Genomic DNA, 19,584 nt, shown 5'->3' with positions numbered 1-19,584 from the left:
AACACGTTCTTTTCCTTGTAGTAATTAGTGAAGGCACTCTTTTTAAATAAACCCACACAAGAAATAATCAGACTTCTTCTAGATGTTCTGAATTACTTTTTAGTAAAATAGTGAGAAATTATCCTGAACAATGACAGAAACAAATAACTTTAATTTCAAGTTTAATTTCTTACTTTTCTTACAGTAAAAATACAGAAGAATTTGTTGGCTTTGGGAAGAGCCAAAATATTATTGGCTCAATTATAAAATTATCAAATTTCCTTCACTATGTTTTATTAATGGAGTGTCAATTCAATAGTAAATACCAATGTGAGAAAGATGGATTGAGCACTATCTCAGTTAAGCCAGAAGGTACTAGTCTGAAAATATTTTCTGAGAATACTAATTGGTTTCTGGCAGTGAGAAAAGGCTTGAGAGTCTGAGCACTGGATCTGCCATCAGGGTTTTTTTACACAAAAAGCAGCAGGAACAAGCTCACCATCAATTTGTTGGCAGAAGCGGAAAAAAAAAAGTGAATGAAATCCACAGCCATCACCATAAGAAAGTGACAGACACCAAACTAGATTCTTATTCCCTCCCACCCACAGAACAATTAGTTTTATTTTGTGATGAAATTTTGGAAGGAGATAAGGAAACATTGCTAGTCATTACATGCTACAGTGGTATTCACAAAAGCAAGAGAATTTTAACTGAATAAATTGGCAGGTGGCCCATTTACACAATTGTCTTGTTGCATTCCTTTGGCAAGCTTTACCTGCAGTCTCCAAGGTGAGCCTGGTTACTGCATCTTTGCACAGTGGACATGTTACTATCTGGTAATGCACACCTGGCTGATTTTAGAAAGGTGATAAATCAAAGGGATAGATACTTTTAAATTGTTACATCTCATTTAAGTTCCTAGAAATCAATAAACAAGCAGATGAGACTTTTTGGGGATTTTTTGCCCTAAGTTTCAGAAACACTACCTTATCCTGAAAAAATACTTACATCTTCCTTGTCCTCATCCTTTATGCTCAAGTTCTGCTCACTCAGTAACCAAACACAGGGGACTACCTTTTCACTCATTTCACCTCTAGCCCCCTACAGAGCCTACACAGTCCACAGAAGAGTCCTTATGCATCCTTATAGAGTCTTACTTAAGTTCCCTGGATTGCTTCACTTGACAGAATAAAGAGTGTTGGGCTCTCTAAGAACTATCCTGAATTATACACTGAAACACAGAATCAAGGAATTAGTGTCAAAACCAGTAGGAGTATCTCACAGGAAAAAAAAAAAAAAACCACAAAACCAAAAAACCAACAACTCAAAAAAACCAAAACAGAAGGTGCACCAAAACCCTAAGAGAAGAAAATTTTTTTACAATCATAATCAGAATCTACAGGCTAACAAAAGCCATTTAGAATACATCCTGCTTTTTTTTTGTTACTGTTGTTTTCCAGTAATATTTAGCCCCTATCCCTTTTTCTTCAAACTTAAAACTTAATAAATTAATGTATTATTGTATCAATTTATTTAAATGAAAATATCCCAGGTCTTAGTTGTACAGCTTGAAGTCTTTTATCATTGCTGTTTTAATGCTGTGACCATACTGCAAATTGTCAATTCAATTCTTCCTGAAGAGACAAAACGGTTTTAGTTTTGATTTGTCGTTTCTCTGTTTGATTTTTTGGTTGTTGTTTTTGTTTGTTTGTTCTGGTTTTGTTTGGGTTTTTTCCTGGGGTTTTGGGGTTTTTTTTTGGGTTTCTTAACATTTTATTTTAGCAGACTCTTTTAACTACTGCTGAAAAATTACTTGTGCTGAAATTCAGATTTAAATCAAGTTTTGCACTGTTGTTCTGAAGCAAAGGAACTGGTATTTTCTGCTACTGACAGTTCTGCAGAAAATTACACTTCCTGTTACCCCATGAAGATATGTAACTTGGTGTTCTGCTATCAACTTCAGGGGGATTAAACATGTTTCTGGAAATCAAACTGAAAGTTCTGCCAGCAGCAGCAACACAAAGTTGCCTTCAAGATATTCTAAATTCACTAAAAATACTGTATGTCTCTTTTAAAATTTACATAACCTCTAAAATATGGTAAGAATTTTTAAAAAAAGATCTATTTTCTTTAAGTAAGAACATCTATCATTGGGATTGACATCAAGGTCTTTCCATTCCATTTTATTCACTGTTTTAGAACTTTGTCTGAAGACTTTTGATATGACAATAAAATGTCTCTTTTCAGTCAGGTGCAATCTTCCTAGAATACCAATGAGAGCAAATCAACACATAACCTCAATACATTATCATAACTTGTGTACTAATTGCAAAACAATACATCTCTACATCCACGGTACTACACAGACAAAACCCAAGGCATTTTCTCTTTATGAAGCACAAGAATTGATTTTTGCATTTCACTAGAAGGGGTGGGGTGACAGTCTGATTATTCTGAACGACTGGTTGTTGAGCTGAGTCACTATTTCAAAATGCTGAGAGGAAATACGTAAGTGAATGCAGCTGACTACATAAAAAGAGAAGACAACTAGAATACAATTAATATTTAAAGACATACCAGCCACACACACATTTTTCACATACTACTATTCTAACTGTTCCTGTAACATTGAGATTTTGTTATTTGGCTTACCATGGTTTATTTACTGTCACAATAAAGACTTTTACTTTTAAATCTTCTTTGTACCAAAAGAATTGGATATTTAACAATTTTTTACCCTCATGAAAGCTGGGGCTTAAAGAAATTCCCTGATCACCAGGGAAGTGCAGCATTGCACACATAAGCTTTAAACAGTCTAGGGCTTATCAAACTAGTAATTTATTTATTTTTAAATTACTTTATCAGGCAGCAACTTTAAATTAAAACATCAAAAGTGCTAGCTAATGCCAATTGTCTTCTGCTTTCAACTCGGTTGGCTCCAGACCATCCTAGCTGCTCCTTGGCTCATCCCCAGCTGCCAGTTCTTCAACTTGTGCAATAGCTTGATAACACATCTCCATCAAAATTATGTGGAATAGTGAAGAAACACTACTGAAATTGTTCTGATTATGGTTTATTTAATGGATATGTCCTAGGATGTGGGAAGTCCATAAATTCCACCAGGAAAGCAGGGTGGAGTTACTTTCTCCGATGGCTTATCTGCAACCAGAAGAAAACTTGTGAAGCCACAGCTACATGAACTGTGTTGAGATTTTTAATGCAGATGGATGAGGAGTAAATGAAAATTTGATGGGCTTTTGTATGTATCTGCTTACTAATAAACTGATTCACTGTGGTTCTAAAGCACTTAGCTAATGCAGCCCTAAAGTACTGACAGCTATACTGCCCTCCTGGGCAAACAAATCCTACATACAAAAAAAAAAAAAATTTAAACACGTAAGAGAAATGCACAGTGTGTTTTAGGGTAGATGTTCAATTCGAAATGGATTAACACATACTGGAATCAGTCTTACCAAAGTATTTAACTCTCCAATGTATACTACAACCGACTTTACATTCACTCCTGCAAACAAGCCACAAGACTTGACATAGCTACAATCTTACACAAAGGGAGAACAGTCGATAATTGCACAGACCAGGTATTTTTTCAGTTTACCGTCTTCCAATTTTAATGTCATAATAACAACATGCTTATTGGAAACACTCTGGAAGCCATTCTGAGGTCTAGTTCAACAGTGAGTAACCACCAGCATTACCACAGGAAATTCGGTTGTACAGATAGTAGCAACTGTGCAGGACATTTAGGTCTCAGCTACATGGTACTCAAGAGTTCATTTTCACCACCTACTGAGAAATCTTGTTTTGATGAGTCACACTGTAGCTATATGGCCTCTCACTCAAACAGTACCTACTCAGCTAGGCATTATAGAAAGGAGATAAAATGAGAAAATACATGGTTCTTAGTAAATTTACAATACAGACCAAGTTTCTAAAGTTAATTATATCTGTAATTAGTTTTAATAAACATGAATTTTAGTGGCTGCTGAGGTAATTTTCCAGGGGGTTGCTATAGTGACAGGCAGAAGGTGCATTACTGAAGCGATGAGTATGTAATGAGCTGCTGGCAGCGGACCTCCCTTGACGTCAGGACAAGCTGCCAGCATCTAGCAACAAGCCCGTGATCAGCACACTGACCAGAAGCAGAGGAACACTTTTGTTTCCCAGTAAGCACCAAGAGCTAAGTAATTATTTTTAATGCGCTTTACATCACCTATGACAAGGTCCAAGCCTGCAGCCAGCTTCAGGGAAGCTCCCAAGCTATGGACGTACTAACAAAGCCATTGAAAGAAAAAAAAGCAAGCATATGTCAAAGGTACTGTGGGTCCACATTTCCAAATAAACAGCAGGAATAGGATTATGGGAATAGACTGACTCTGTACTTTCCTACATGTATTTCCTATATGGAAATTGAGCAAGGAAGGGAGACTCCTAAGTTTAATAAGCAGACCACAGTTGTTTTAACCAGTAAAGTTCTTTAATAAATTGAGTATGACTCCAGTCACCATGAACAGGTAGCTCAATACTGAGCCTTATTTTCCTAGGGCTACACCACCTAATGAAGACAGACCATCAAAACTTACTTGAGTTTACTGTCAGAAATCAACATCTTGGAGCACCTTCAACATGGGGCAGACACTTCAAAGAAACACAGCTGCAGCTGTGAGCTACTACTTACCAGCATCTTTGAGGTCAGATTTTTCCAAGTAATCAGGTGATAAAGAAGCATTTTCTAAGGCATAAATTCATAGGATGAATTTCTGTAACATTAAACTGTGTTCTAGTTCTATACTAGCATATAACCTAATTGATCACATGCAGGCAGTAAGGCATAGGCAGACAAAGGTAGAAAGGATACAGCCTTCAATCCATCTCTAACATAATTTCCCTTTCTGAGGTTAAAAATGAGACTAGTCTGCTCATCAGTACTGTCTAATAATTTTCCTAAACTCAGCAGGTAAAACTGATGTAACAAAGTGCTGAATTAATACTCAATGTCTCACTATCAAACCCTGGGCTTAGGAGTCTGAGACACTCTTTGAGCACAGAAGTCCCTGGAGAGCAGAATGCATCTGAAACACACTGCTGAGGAGAAAGTGTTTCTGGTATGGTGCCAGTCAGATCCTATGTTATAAATCTCTAAATAAAACCAACCATGCTGGGACAGAAGTAATTACTGACACTGATAGAAAGGTCAGTATAAAACCAGCAAAGATGATTTGACCCAACCAACCAACACATCTCTATGGGAAGAATGAGAGTACAAGGAACAGGGAAGGGACAAACCTCAAGAAATTCTACAAATTCTGCTGTTTAACATAAAAGCTTGTTGGTGATTTCAGTATAACCACAGTTATAAAAGCAAGCCTTATCAACAACATTTCACATGCAAATGTTTTCTCATTGCATTCAATGACAAGACAGATTTTGGTATGATAGTAACCATAAATATTTACATCTTTTCAACCCCAAAGTTCAGAGGTTTAACGCAAAAAACCTTTTTTTTTTTTCCTTAAGATAAAGATAGTTCATGGGTATGACCCTCTCGAAATGCTCTATTTCATACACAGATAATAGCAGTGCAAGAGAAAATAGAAACCTAACCAAAGTCAATGACTAAGGATAATTAGGCAAGATATTAAACAAGATTTGATATATCTCTGTCCTTTGGAGCCTGACTCTTCTGGAGTGGGGAGCTATAACTCCATACTGCTGTTAGGGTTTGGTGTGGTTTTGGGGTGGGGTTGGATTTTTTTAGTTTGTTCTGCAAAACTTTGAGCCAGTTGGTGAGGCCACTCTCCTAAAACCCCTAGCACTAATTTGGACTGTGTGCTGAAAAACAAAAGCCTTTCTTTTTTTCACATCTTAGAGAAAACATACAACTGGCTTGACTTTCAACAGCACATACGCAAAATGCTAAAAATGCTGTAGCAGGATTTTTCCTGCCTCACAGAGCTGCCAGAATAATTGACACAAGTGTTCTCTATGCTGAGAGGCAGCAGTCCAGTAAATGGAATTGATTTTCAGTGTACAAAACTAAATGTAAACAAGTACTGCTGTCTTCTCAGAACTTCTGTAGAGGTTTGTGTTTCTAAGATGAAAAGTTGAAGTAAATTGCCAGTTTCCAGAACTATCTCATCTTAATCTATAGTCTGAAATGACATAGGAAGAAGTCTGCACAGCATTTTTTTAATCCATATTCCACCTAAGTCCTACCTAGCGGTCTTCCTCAATTTCCTACCTCACTAAAAGCCAACCTTAGCAAAGGCTAAAAAGACAAGTCACCAAATAAACAAATGCTCATGCAAATTTTTCTTTTTTAAGAACTGTGGTATAAAAATTATACAGTCATTAAGAACATGTTTGGTGCTGCATGAAAAAAACATCCTGAAATAAATACATACTGTATACTGCTTTACATGGTCCCACTTTCCTTTTTGAATTTCCCAAGTTGTGTTGCATAGCCTGCAGCTTTTGTATGGGAAGCAGTACTTTGGTATGCACATCCCATCTTTCTTCAGACAGTGCTTTTATTTTTGGGACTATATCTAAAGCATAAGATAGGGTTATCATAGTTCTGCTGATAGTACCTGATCTTTGAATTTAAGACTTTCATTTTTATTTGCTGCTTCTACTTTACTCTAAACCGTACATAAGGCTGTGTAAACTGTCAATACACAAAAGCACAGTCTATGATTCTACAACACAAACTGCCCTCAAGTATAGCTTTAGGACCTTCAGGTAGATTTTTACAAATGAAAGTAAGCAGGAATGAATAAGCAGTTTATTAAATAATAATGTACTTATGCATCTTTTAAATTATCACTATATGACTATATGGTTTTGTCACTACAATCTAATGACTGCTTCACAGATATCCCAGACAGCTGTTCAGAACTTGCTATCAGTTCAGCTTCCTAGCAGGTCCCAATTTCACACAGTATTACACTTTCTGAAAGACCCATCATGCTCTAAGAGTGCCCTACACCTTTATGAAATAAAAACTGATTGCTAAAGGCAATGCCAAGGCATGGGATAAACTACATTAGTAAAAACTTAAGATTCATGCGCTGATCTTGCCCCCTGTGTACCCCCAAGCACATTATATTTAACAGGGGCTAATTCCACTGAAATTTACGTGTTTCACAAAAGTAACACGGAAGGAAGATGATAGTTTTAGCCGACAGGTATAAATGAATTTTTTAGCCAAAGTTTTGAAAATACTTCAAACTCAAATGGAATACTGTCATAGAAAAATTACGAGATGACCAAAGACTTGCGCCTCCTGCAACAAGTTTTACAAAAGGTGTACTTTACTGAGCAGACATCACTAGGTTTCCTATCTTTCTTTCCTGTTAAAAATCAGTGATATGTGGTAAATGACCTCAGATTCACACCCATGAGCTCTTATTACACAATAAAGTATGGGAATCTGCATTTCTATACTAACTGTCCAACTACCTGAGCTCACAGTATATGCAAAGCTGTGCAACTGCAGAAAATGAGCTGTTAAAGATGACGGCAAATGCAGAAACAAAAGTCTGAGAGACTATTCATGTATGAGAATGCAATGGCATATATGACTGAAGAAGCAGTTCATTACATAATAACAAAATGTGCTATAGATATACATTGGCATAGCTAACACACTAATAGAAAAATTATATTTAATTATCTGAAGTGTTAGAAAACATAGCCATGGAAGGGAAACTAAACAGACTTGCTCAGTGCTTGTAGCAACTATAAAGTCCTTAATTGGAGGCACACAGCAGCCAAATACTTCAATTTCATGTGGCCAGAAGAAGTTGAAATTGAAAATCTGAGCCAAGTAAGGCTCTGGGACACTTTCTAGGTCTTAACACTTCCTAGTTTTGTTCATGAATGGTAAGCCCTTAGTGCCATACTGGAGAAAAATGGTGATGAATTTTTAAAAATTCCAATTGCAACCCAAATTTTCTATCACAGAAGACTATTGACTCTCCTTTCCTTAGGCTTTGAAAAGATATGTCAAATTGTTGAATGGTAACCTTTTTACATTTGGGTTAAGGTCTAGGCAGCTGATACAGTATATTCTGAATTATCTCACATAGCTACTACTAAAGGCAATTCTCCATGTTAGTTTACACCTGTCTCACACTGTGAGGTAGCATCTTAAAAGGGAAGTAATTTGATGGTAATTAAGTGGCTAAGTCACCTGGTAATGCACATGGAAAGCAAATAACCTCTATATACCTCAGGTGCTCTTGACTTTACTACAGAGAAGTCTAAAAATTGATTTTAAAACAACATGAACATCCAAGCTTTGAAGCACCCAATGGTCAGGAAAGAGAACAGAATGAATTTGTTAAGCCTCCAAGAAGTTCAAATCAACTCCCATAATGCAGGAAATTTTCTTTCTTAGACACCACCCCCACCTCTTCTAGTAAACATACTAGAATGGATGTATTCTTCCAGAGTACAAGCAGTGGGTATAAAAACAGTGGGTATAAAAAATGAAGCTAATAATGACAAAGAATGACAAAACAGGTCAAAAGATGGCAGAAAGTGAAAGTAGTATGATATACAGAACATCATAAAAACCTGAAACGCAATTTAGAAACAATAAAATAACAGGAAAAAGACTATGTGTAGTAAGAGAATAATTTAGATTGCAAAAGACCTCAAACATCATTAAGTCCAACACTTATCAATCAGCACCTTGTCACTTAGACTATAGCACCAAGTACAACATTCAGCTACTTCTTGAGCAACTCTAGGATGGTGACTTCACCACCTCCTGAGCAGTCTCTTTCAATGCTTAACAACTCTTTCCAAGAACAAATTATTCTTGATGCTCAGAAAAATGAACCTCAGCTGGTGCAACTTGAGGCTATGTCCTCTTGTGTTATCTCTTGTTACCTGGAAAAGCGTCTGACCCCCAGCTGGCTATCCCCTGCTTCCAAGGCAGTTGTAGAGAGTGGTAAGTTTACACCTGAGCCCCCTTTCCTCCAGGCTAAAGACCCTCAGTTCTCTCAGTGGCTCCTCACAATGTTGTGTTGCGTTAGGTTGTTCTGTTCCCCTCTCAGTTTGTATGTTGGATTGTCCTGTTTCCCCCCTCTCAGTTGCAGTGGTTCAAGCCTAGTTCATTCCGCCCTCCTCCCCACTGCCTGTCATCCCTGCTCCCTCCCCAGCCGTATGAATCTTTCCTTTGATCCCTCCCTGGTGCCCTATCTGTCACTTGGCACTCCCTCCCTTCCCTCTAGAAACTTCTAGCTGGAGCGTCGAGTGATTGGATCAGGAACCAGGACCCCTCCCTCAATGTATTCCCATTGGTCTGTCCCTAATGTCAATCCCTGCATCCCACTCCCCTCTGGTTTCCCATTCGTCCAGAGGTAGTTTCCTCCCCTGTTTCCCCTGCCCCCTTAAAAGCTGCTGCATTTCTGGAGACGGGGCTCCAACGGGGATAATTTATTAGAGCCACAAAAGCCTGCTTATACCCTCGGCTTGAGTCAGCTCTCTTTCTTTCTGTTGGCTGTTGCTGCGAGCCCCGTCCGATGCAGGGAGCTGCCTTCACCATAGCGTGGGGCTGTATCCCTGGGCGCTGTCTCGGGTGAGACCCGAGAGTGCTTCTGCTGCAAGCGGTGTGCTGGTTGCTTGCCGGGCGAAAGGGGGAGGACAAGCTTCCCCCCGTCAGCTTGCTGCTTCATCACAAGGCTTGTGCCCCAGACCCTTCACCAGCTCTGATCCTCTTCTCTGGACATGCTCCAGCCCCTCAGTGTCTGTCCTGCAGTAAGGGGGCCAGAACTGGGCACAGGATTTGAGGTGTGGCCTCAGCAGTGCCGACTGCAGTGGGACGAACCCTTCCATAGTCTTTCTGATACAAGAAATATCAGATGTGGTCCTGACGACCACACTATTTATGATTCAAGCCAGGATGCCATTGGCCTTCTCGGCCAGAAGATGGCTCATCTTCATCTGCTGTCAACCAGCACCCTGAGGTCATCTTCTGCTGGGCAGCTTTCCAGCTACTCTGCCTGCTGTGACCCAAGGGTAGAACTCAGCACTTAACCTTGTTGAAGACTGATGGCAGAAAAGAGCAATATGGGCAGCAGACTGAAAATACTATTACTACTACTACTATTACTACTACTACTACAAAAACACAGTGGAAAACTACTGAGAAGATGAGAGGCTTGAGCAAGGGATGAATGAAGAACAAATCTGACATTGGCACATATGCTTACAAGAGAGCTGGTGGACAACAAACCATTCTGGTTCATACATCAAGTCAGAAGACTATGAGCACCAAGTGCTTTTTTTGGTCTTACTGCCTTGTGAATCCCAGTAGTAGCTTTAAAGCAATTTGTTTCCTTGCTTTGGGCCATTTATAATGCTAATTAATTTGTTTGGGTGTTTTACTGGTAAACATACTGTATTTTTGAAACCACGTTTCTTTTGTGTCTACCTGGAAAAAATTCTACTTGCAAGCATAAGTATACATAGAGGCTTTTCTAAATACTCATATACAGTGATTAACAAGTCTAATTTAAAAGATTTTGCAGAAATCCATTGTATGAACTATAATAAAGTCACCAAATCTTTAAAAACTCATGGTAGATTGCTAAACATGCTGAGCTTGAGAAATAACCAATCAACCAGCACATGTACCTTTTGCAAGACAATGTACTAGGAGGTTTTTTTTAATAGCTACTTAATGATTATTCCCTACTATTTTTAATGCTACTCAAAAGATCCACTAAGGTGCCAGTTTAATTAAAAGTAGATCAAAACTATGGTATTCAGCACAATCTGATCTGAAGTAGCATCAGATCATTATTTCCTACTTAGGAGAGTAATCCTATTTTTAGCCTTTAAGGTCGAGCACACAAAATACATACATTTATTTCAACTTTCAAACCAGTATCTCATCTGTTGTGGAAACAAAGTTAGGACCTACAAATAAAAGAAATTCAAAATATAAGACAAACTCTGCTTCACCTTCTACTTAACCTTGCCACTCAATTCAGTACAGAAATAGCATGAAAATATATTGTTAGTTACCTGTCTCTAAAATTTTCTTATCTCTGTTAATGCATCCTGAAATTTCTCTCTTTGTGTAATATAATATTTCTTTCCTTACCACCCAAAACCAAAACACAGCATGGTATGTTTGGGGACAGCAAAAATCTAAATAATACAAGAGAGATGCCATTGTGCTTTGCAACACTCTACAAAGAAAATATAAGTGCAAAAATGATGGGTTGGGGAGGTAACCGGGACAGAGAACTGCACAGGACAACAAACCCTATGCAAAGGGAAGTCATGGCATGGTGACAATATTGCAACCAATCTGAGGAGACTTATGCCATGCATCCATAGTCCTCAGCTGCCTAAATTCTACCAGCAAGATCCTAGTAAGTTTGTCGTGACTAATTCCCTTATAAAGTGCACTACTAGACAGGGATGCTTAAACTACTGCGCAGATAAATGTCATTCCACACCTGTCATGTCTAATGTCCTGCTACAACGAGCTTAATGGAACCTTGTGCACTTTCTTAAGCAAGAGGCTTCCATTCACATACACATGCCAAAGGGAGACTGGAATTATGTCACTGGAATAATTTTTTTTCATAGCTAACACAGAAGTCAATGTAGAACCCGTGGAGGTTTTTGGCATGGGTTTAACAATAGAGGCTTTAACAATAAACCATGCTGTGCTCTGTAGCACAGGTCAACATCAAAAGGCCATCATCTGTTTCTTTGACAGCAGATGAGAAATTTCACCTGAGCTGTATGCTACATCACTGAAAAATAACTAAGATTCATGGAGTAAACCTTCAGGCAGATGTCAGATTTCAATGACAAATTTCACATGTTTTTTTTAAGCAGATTCCAGTCCCAAGAAAGGGGTAACATTTCAGATATTTTTTAGTCACATATACATTTTTATTATTGTTGCTCTAGAACAAACAATTTAACTTGAAGTGCTTTCCTGATTTCTTCCTGGCAGCCACGTTCTTTAAAGTTTAGACTTTGTTTCCATAATAGAAAGACCGTTCAGTATAATACAAATCTCTTTGTTTAGTACTGTTTACCTCACCACTAAGACTGTAAATGCCAGAGAGGGAAACCAGAAAATCTGGAAAATAGGAGTTCTTGGACTCCTTTTTCAATTTTTATGAATTGTATGGAGGTCTACTTTGGCTGCACTTCCCAGTATTCACTACTGTCACACTACATGAAATTATTTTTGCCTATCTTGCATTTGTGATTATATGTTTGAAGAGAGCAAGTTGAATAGGTTTAACAAAAATCCTCCCTCCAAATTAATAATTCCCTAGTTTGAATGTTAATTTCAGACTTTCTATGATCACAGACTGTCATTTTGTAAAATAAGCACAGACATAATCCTAAAATAGATGTATGCCACTCCTTAATTCAATTTAGTACATGTATATTCAGCTATGCTTGTGCTGCATATACATTCAAACACGTACACAGACATAGTACAATGAGCTAAAAAGTAAAAATTACTTTGTTAGAAACAGAAAATTATATATAGTTGTTTATTGCTAGCATGTACTTACTATTTAGTTGAATCTGATAATTGATATTCCCGTCGTCTATCATAACACTCCTGAATTCCAGGGTCATTCCATAAGCTTCTTATTGCATCTACATATGGGTTCTCAAAACTTGACACCTTCTCTACATCAACTTCTCGAACTAAAAGTGCATGAACCTAATTCAAAACAAACAAAACAGTAAAATGTACCTCATTTTCTATGTTTGCAGACAGCTCACATACAATGAACAAGATTAATAATTATTCACACTGGTTATATCACTAACATGTATTTCAATTTGAAAAATCAAATATCATTAAGATGATTGTTAAGATGCAAAAAGGAGATAACTTTTAAGCTAACATCACAGGGAGTGAAGTTGCTCTCAGGAAAATTGCATCTTCTTAGACTTCTTTCTTTTGGGACACCAATAATTGTTACCATAACATTGAAACAAAGAAAAAAATAAAAATAACAGACAAACCAGAAAGATTCCGTAAGTACTACCAAATTCAAACTGTCATTAAGATCTAACTACTGATAGTTCAACTCAGTTGTTTCACAACCAAAATCTAGATGGTGTAGGTGACTGTTCAGTTCAATACACTTTTGACAACAGCGGACATTTTCCTGGCCTTCTGGAAATATAAGAATTTCCCCTTTATTTACCAGAAATCTTGTAAACACTTAATCAATTCTATCTGGGAAACCATGTCTCATACACTTAGGATCTTATTCATGGGCTTCTACAAGTATTTAAAACAAGATTCCAGAATAAGAAAACTGGAATTTTTGGGAATTGTAATCATGACATCTCCACTTGAGAAGATACTGAAATAGCAACCAGGTCTTCTCCTTCTTTTTTCCACTCAGAAAACTATGGGCAGGGTTAAAAACTGATTCTGAGCTTCAACCATGTTACAGCTTTATGCTGGTTTTCCTGGCAATACTCTTTTTGCCACAATCCATTATATACTTACAAAAGTGTGGATTTTTTGTATCTAGGCTTCATCACGTCAGTCTTCTACTTATTATCTTTATTATCATCTCTTATTTTTATAGTAATGGGAAAGAAATGGAAAATAATTTCCATTTTCCCAATGCCAAATAATTCCCAAGTTACTAGGAAATACCTGATCCTACAGAACTTACTTCAAAAGAGATGAAAAAGTTCTAGTAATTCAGCCCTATTACTTAGAAAAATGTTCATACTTCCTCTGTTCTTTGGTTTGTAGGACTGCATTAATGGTGGTTAGATTTGCATAAAACCAGTGAGTTGATATTTCACTACTGTGAACCACTTCTTTCCTTTGGCTACTTGTGTGCATTTAAATTAAACTAGATTTTACCAAAATGCTGTATTTTCCTGAACTACCACGGTGTTATGACAATAGCAGCTAGCTGAGTAAACTGAGTTAATAAAAACATTTAATGCCCAAAATGTATTTCACTTTTCCAGCTATAGGAGGAACTAAACCAATCTTTGGTTTGGGTTTTTTTTGTGTAAATCAGTATAAATCTTCAGAATGAAAACACTAGCCAAACCTCTGCGGCAAAACTTCATCAATATAGCCTTTGTATGAAGCAAAAATGCCCAGAGGTCTATTAGAAGTCAGAAAACTGGCCTGTCATCTCTCCTGGACAATTCATGACACCACTGAAAATGGAAGTGCAAAGCAACCAAGAAGAGCATGTTTTCCAAATGCCTGATTTGTAATAAACATGCCAGGAAAGCCTCTCCTAAACATGGTATGGGAAAAGCCACAGACCCTTCTTCTCTTCACTTTGTTTTTTTATTCGTATGTTCGTCTCCTTTGAAAAGCAGGTACCACCTAAGGACTGGAGGGGATAACCATGCCAGAAATCTGATGTTGCTACAGCTACTGCAGTCCTGTGGCTGAACTGAATGATGAACCAGAAACTGTTTTCAAGTCTGAAATTCCTCTCATAAAAACTGCAACAGGATTTCAGACCTAGCTAACAGACAGATAAATAAAACCACTGACTGAACAGGAGAAACTAAGAAATAGTTCATCTCCTTGATGCCAGATGTCTGCCAATGGTGGTTTTCTCGTGAAACTTCCCCAAACCAAAATTAATTATAATGGACTGATGGACAATAAAAGCAAAGTACAGTGAAGAACTACTTAAATGTTTCCTTACACATTATGTTTTTATTGCTAAAAAACATTCACTGCCTAGAGCTTTGTTTGAGATCAGGTCACCAGACAAAGTAGGAAAAAGAGAACATTATTGACACAGTTGGAATGGAAAATGTCATAACATAAATACAATAATATGTATCTCTTTACTTAAGCAATGTCTTTGGCTTCTGGATCATACTATATGATGCAAAAAATATGAATGAAAACTAAAGTTTCAATTTCATGCATGAAGCAAGTTTGAATTTTCTACAGAAGTTATTTTTAGAAAGTCGGGACCTACCCAGACAGCATATTTCTAAGTACATTTTCAAGAATTATATGCATGAACATCCAAAATTATAACATAAAAAAATTTGTGGGAGATCTTAGAAAAGACATTAGAAGTAGCTTCTGATCCAAAATGTTTATAATTTAATGGATAACTAAACACTTCCCTGCCCATTCTACCATGCAATTTTCTTGCATTGATATTACTATATTAAAAAGCTGATGTGACTTCAGGTGTTTGTGAGTACAGTTCTTATATGTTCCTGTCTAAAAATCATGCCGCAATTTTCATTAAACATCTCTAATTTAGAGTGTTTTACATTTTGTTAAAACAGTAAGACAGGGAATCATAGAATACCCTGAATTGGAAGGGACCCACGAGGATGATGAAGTCCAACTTCCAACCTTGTGCAGGACACCCCAAGAATTACACCATGTGACTGAGAGCATGGTCCAAACACTTGTTGAATTCTCTCAGGCTGGTGCCCCAACCATCCTCTGGGTGAAGAACCTTTTCTTAATATCCATTGTATAACTCCCCTGCTGCAGAGATTCATGCCATTCCCTCAGGTCCTGTCACTGGTCACCACAGAGAAGAGATCAGTGGTTGCCCCTGCTCTTCTCCTTGTGAGGAAGTTGTAACTGAAATGGAAGTTGTAACCTCAGCCTCCTCTTCTCCAGGCTGAACAGACCAAGCAACTGCAGACACTCCACACATGGCTTCCCCTCAAGGCCCTTCACCATCCTCAGGGCCCTCCTCTGGACGCTCCCTAACAGTTTAATATTCGTGTATTCCAGCACTCAAAACCACACATTAGACTCAAGGGAAGGCCACCACAGTGCAGAGCAGAGCAGGACAATCACCACATTCTAAAACTCCAGCTACAGAATGACAACAGCACAGCAACTTTGGATGATCCCAACACTTTCTGGGAGGCTGAACTTAAATGCAACTATGGATATCTACTGTAACACTTAAAGACTGAGAATGCTGCAGCTGTCACACAGTCAGTATGTGCTATATGGTAATTTACATATAAGGCTGCCAAACCCTCACAAAACCTGTTAGAGCAGCATCTTCCTTGGCTACCATGGCTCCACTTGCAACATGAAGATAGAAACAACAATGAAGGCACAAAGGGAGAAATAAGGGTGTATAACAGCTTCTTTGTTTTCTCATAGTAAAAGGACAAAATCTCAGTTGGGTGAACTGAAATCCATCAGGATTTCAAAGTAACATACACAGAGCCTGTGTAAACCAACCTGTGACATGGATCCATGTTCACCTTAGTAATGCCATTATGGGGCTACTCAAATGTTTAAAATACTACACAAACAGGCAAATGAAAACAGTGTATACAATTTGCACTCTAGGTAATACACAATTCTCATGACTTCCCATAATTAATTCATATTTTAATGACCCTATGACCAAATTGTTTATTTGCAAAACATCCCAAATAATTAAGGTATGGAATAAGCAGATGTAAACTGTGCAGGTAAATAGTTCCGTGAAGAAAGTAAACTCTTTCACGAAGGCGGGAAATTGTTTGCCATTTCTGCAGAACTACTCAAAAATCTTACATCTCCAAAAATTACTAACATAATTGTAGTATTGTGGGCCATTTTTTCACCTCCATGGAAGTCTTAAATTACCAAAGTATTTCCAATATTTTGCCTGTGTCTGGTATATAAGGCAATTTACCAGGGATACAGTACCACTTAAGATATATTGGCACTTTAGAGACTTGAGGCTGGATGTAAAATACAGATATAACTCCGGTTTTCAAAAGCAAAATGAAATTGAAACCTATTCTAATATTTGAAATTATTTGACTACATTTAATGAAAAACATTACAGTAATTTCTAGTAATCTTTTCTTCCCTGTGCTGCTGGAATATGAAGAAAAAAAACAGCGGAGAGAAAAAATACCTGTTATTTGAAGAGAGGTGGAACATCTCCCTCCCTCTCTCTGCTTGCTACACAAGACTCAACACAGAGATAATGCAATAATCTCTTCAACTGCAGTGATGACAGGCAAAAGAGAAATTTCACCTTCAGATTTTAAACATTAATTCTCCTTTCATATTTTTCACTGGCTCTAGTTGTTCCACCTATAGATATAAACTAAAATATGAAGATTAAATAAACAAAAATTACAGGCTCTTTTATCCTCTCTTTTAAAAGTTTCATACCTCTAACTCTCCAGATTCTCAAGACGTTTGCCTACTTTCTTTCTTAGAAGGTGAGATCATTAAGCATTACAACTTTTAAACACTACAACCTTGCTTGTTAATGACTGCATAGGGTGTTACACTCTTCAACTACTGGCATGGCTTTAAAGCTAAGCTGGAAGATGACATCACTGTGCAAAACTGAACAGCAGGTTGCAAAAACCTATCACAAAAAAAAATCATGACTAATGTTTACTTTTGTGTGGCGTGGCATGTTACTTTTGCAACGGATTATAAATTAGGCACTTTCATACCTCCTGCAGGTACTAAATGTAGCACCTCACATGAAATTTTCACACACTGGTCCTAAAGTCTTGCGAAAGTATTTAGTGAATACTTTCCCAATGTGTGCTGTAAAAATGTGTCACTTTTGCTGTTGAGGACCCTAGAAACAGAAACAGCTTTATTCTATGGAAAACACTTTTGCTTTGTAGAGCTGGGGAAATTCTATGGCTGACTTTCTGAAATATCTCTATGGATCAACCAACTGCCGCATCCTTTCCACTGCTTTAGTAATTCACCCCCAAAGAGCTGGTTTTGTGTTGTTAGGAGCCTAGGTATTCTGCCCTGAAATTATTCAAGTCTGCCTAAACATCGTACTTGTTTACATTCACTTCTAAAATACTTCAAAAAATCCAAACAAACCCCACACATGCAAATTTATTCTAATTGTAAACAATAGCTTCAATTACAGGATTCATTTATGTATTTTTAACTCCTTGATTAGGGGTGTATGACATTAATTCATAAGTTCAACTTATTCTCCAGGCTTTGCAGAATTCCTTCTTAAGGAAAACAGAGCAATGAGTAAAATACAGTCCATGTAAGTAAAAAGAGATCCAAAATAACTATCAGAAAGTTATTTTTGATAAGTTACTACTGGGTTTTAATAGTAAATAGTCTAATTAAGTCATGTTTTGACTTGTTTTCCAAATATTACTTTTACTGACAAATTTTCAAAGTTTGTCAGCAGCTGATGAAATTTTGAGATTAACACTTTTCTTCAGATAAATCCTTAAGATGCCCAAGGATACAACAGAATATACCTACTAATATTCTGACATTTTTAAAAATTAATTTTAGCATTTGAATTCTAACACTGATAATTGAACATAAAACTAAACCAAATCTTTTTCTTTTAGACATAGTGACTAGCAACAAATTACAATCTCATCATGTCCTCACAATTAATAACTGACAAGGACAAACAGGTAAAATAATCTTCTAGAAATGAAACCTATTTACAAATTTAATTCAAATCTTCAGTGACAGAAACTAACAAAAATCATTTCAGATTGGAACTAGCATAAGAAAGAACGGGCAACAAGCTCTCCTCTCACAACAATTTTTGTAGCTAAAAGGCATTATCTAAATTACTGTTCCATGCATAAAAAGATAGTATTATCACAAGTAATCCTTGAATGTTTACAAAAACACATTAAAGCATGGAGCTCTAAGCAACCTGCTCTAGTGAAAGATGTCCTTGTCCACAGCAGGGAGGTTGAAACTAGATGATCTTTAAGGTCCCTTCCAGGCCATTCTATGTATCTACAATAATATTTTCAGACAGATATCCATGTTCTAAGTTTCTTTTCCTATTTTTTTTTCCTTTTTTTTTTTTTTTTTTTTGGTGTGTTCTTTGTCTTCTTTTTCTCCCGAGGACAACTTTTAAGCTGAGATCATCCAATAATTATTGTGCTATAATCCTATAAATAATTACTGTATACAAAACATTTAACAAAATACTTCATAAACATCTCAGTTTTTAGACCTTTATAATATGCTTCACTGTTTTTGAAGAACAGTGCTCCATAAGTTTTGCAAATGGTACATTTTTCTGCCAAATTTTTGTATAGTGGTTCAGCTGAATTTATGGAAGAAAATGTAGTGGAAACATGGACATGCTGAAACTTTCATTCCATTTGCAAGCAAAATAACTGGTTGTACTTCACAAGCTTCCAAGAATCTGCTACCTTAGTCAATCACTGCAGTGTACAACTAAGTGCATGTAAAAAAAAATAAAATAGAAGGACAATGTTCCAGTACTAGAATTCTCACTTAACAAGCCTACCATTGAACAGATCTCCCATGAGCTTCACTCCTGTGCCTTGGTCCCGCACTACAGACTTTTTTAAGAGTACAAGCAGTAACAGCCTTGCTTGGCCTCATGGATTCAAACACCTAGAACTGAGAAGATGATGCACCACTTCACAGAGGTCATGGCCAGTTGATTCAGACAGTTTAGCATCTACTTGCTTACACCAGGAAACTGCAGGAATTGCACTGGATTTCAGACCTAGAAAAGAACCAATGGTGAACCCAGGGCACAGGGAAACAAACAGCAGGCTCCTTTTAAGGGAATGTCCAGGTTTTGG

The 19,584-nt window shown here is 37.2% G+C and overlaps 1 protein-coding gene across 1 annotated transcript in view; it reads right to left on the bottom strand.

The window, feature by feature from the left end:
- The window catches only part of LOC132341876 (guanine nucleotide-binding protein G(q) subunit alpha), a 113,879-nt gene that overhangs the window by 20,736 nt on the left and 73,559 nt on the right, over positions 1–19,584 (bottom strand). The window contains exon 3 of the mRNA XM_059873995.1: positions 12,564–12,718. Within this exon, the coding sequence (XP_059729978.1) occupies positions 12,564–12,718 (155 nt within the window). The remainder of the gene's footprint in view (positions 1–12,563; positions 12,719–19,584) is intronic.

The sequence above is a fragment of the Haemorhous mexicanus genome, chromosome Z, assembly GCF_027477595.1.
Source record: "Haemorhous mexicanus isolate bHaeMex1 chromosome Z, bHaeMex1.pri, whole genome shotgun sequence".
Lineage (NCBI taxonomy): Eukaryota > Metazoa > Chordata > Aves > Passeriformes > Fringillidae > Haemorhous > Haemorhous mexicanus.
This window is presented reverse-complemented; position numbering and strand designations above follow the sequence as displayed.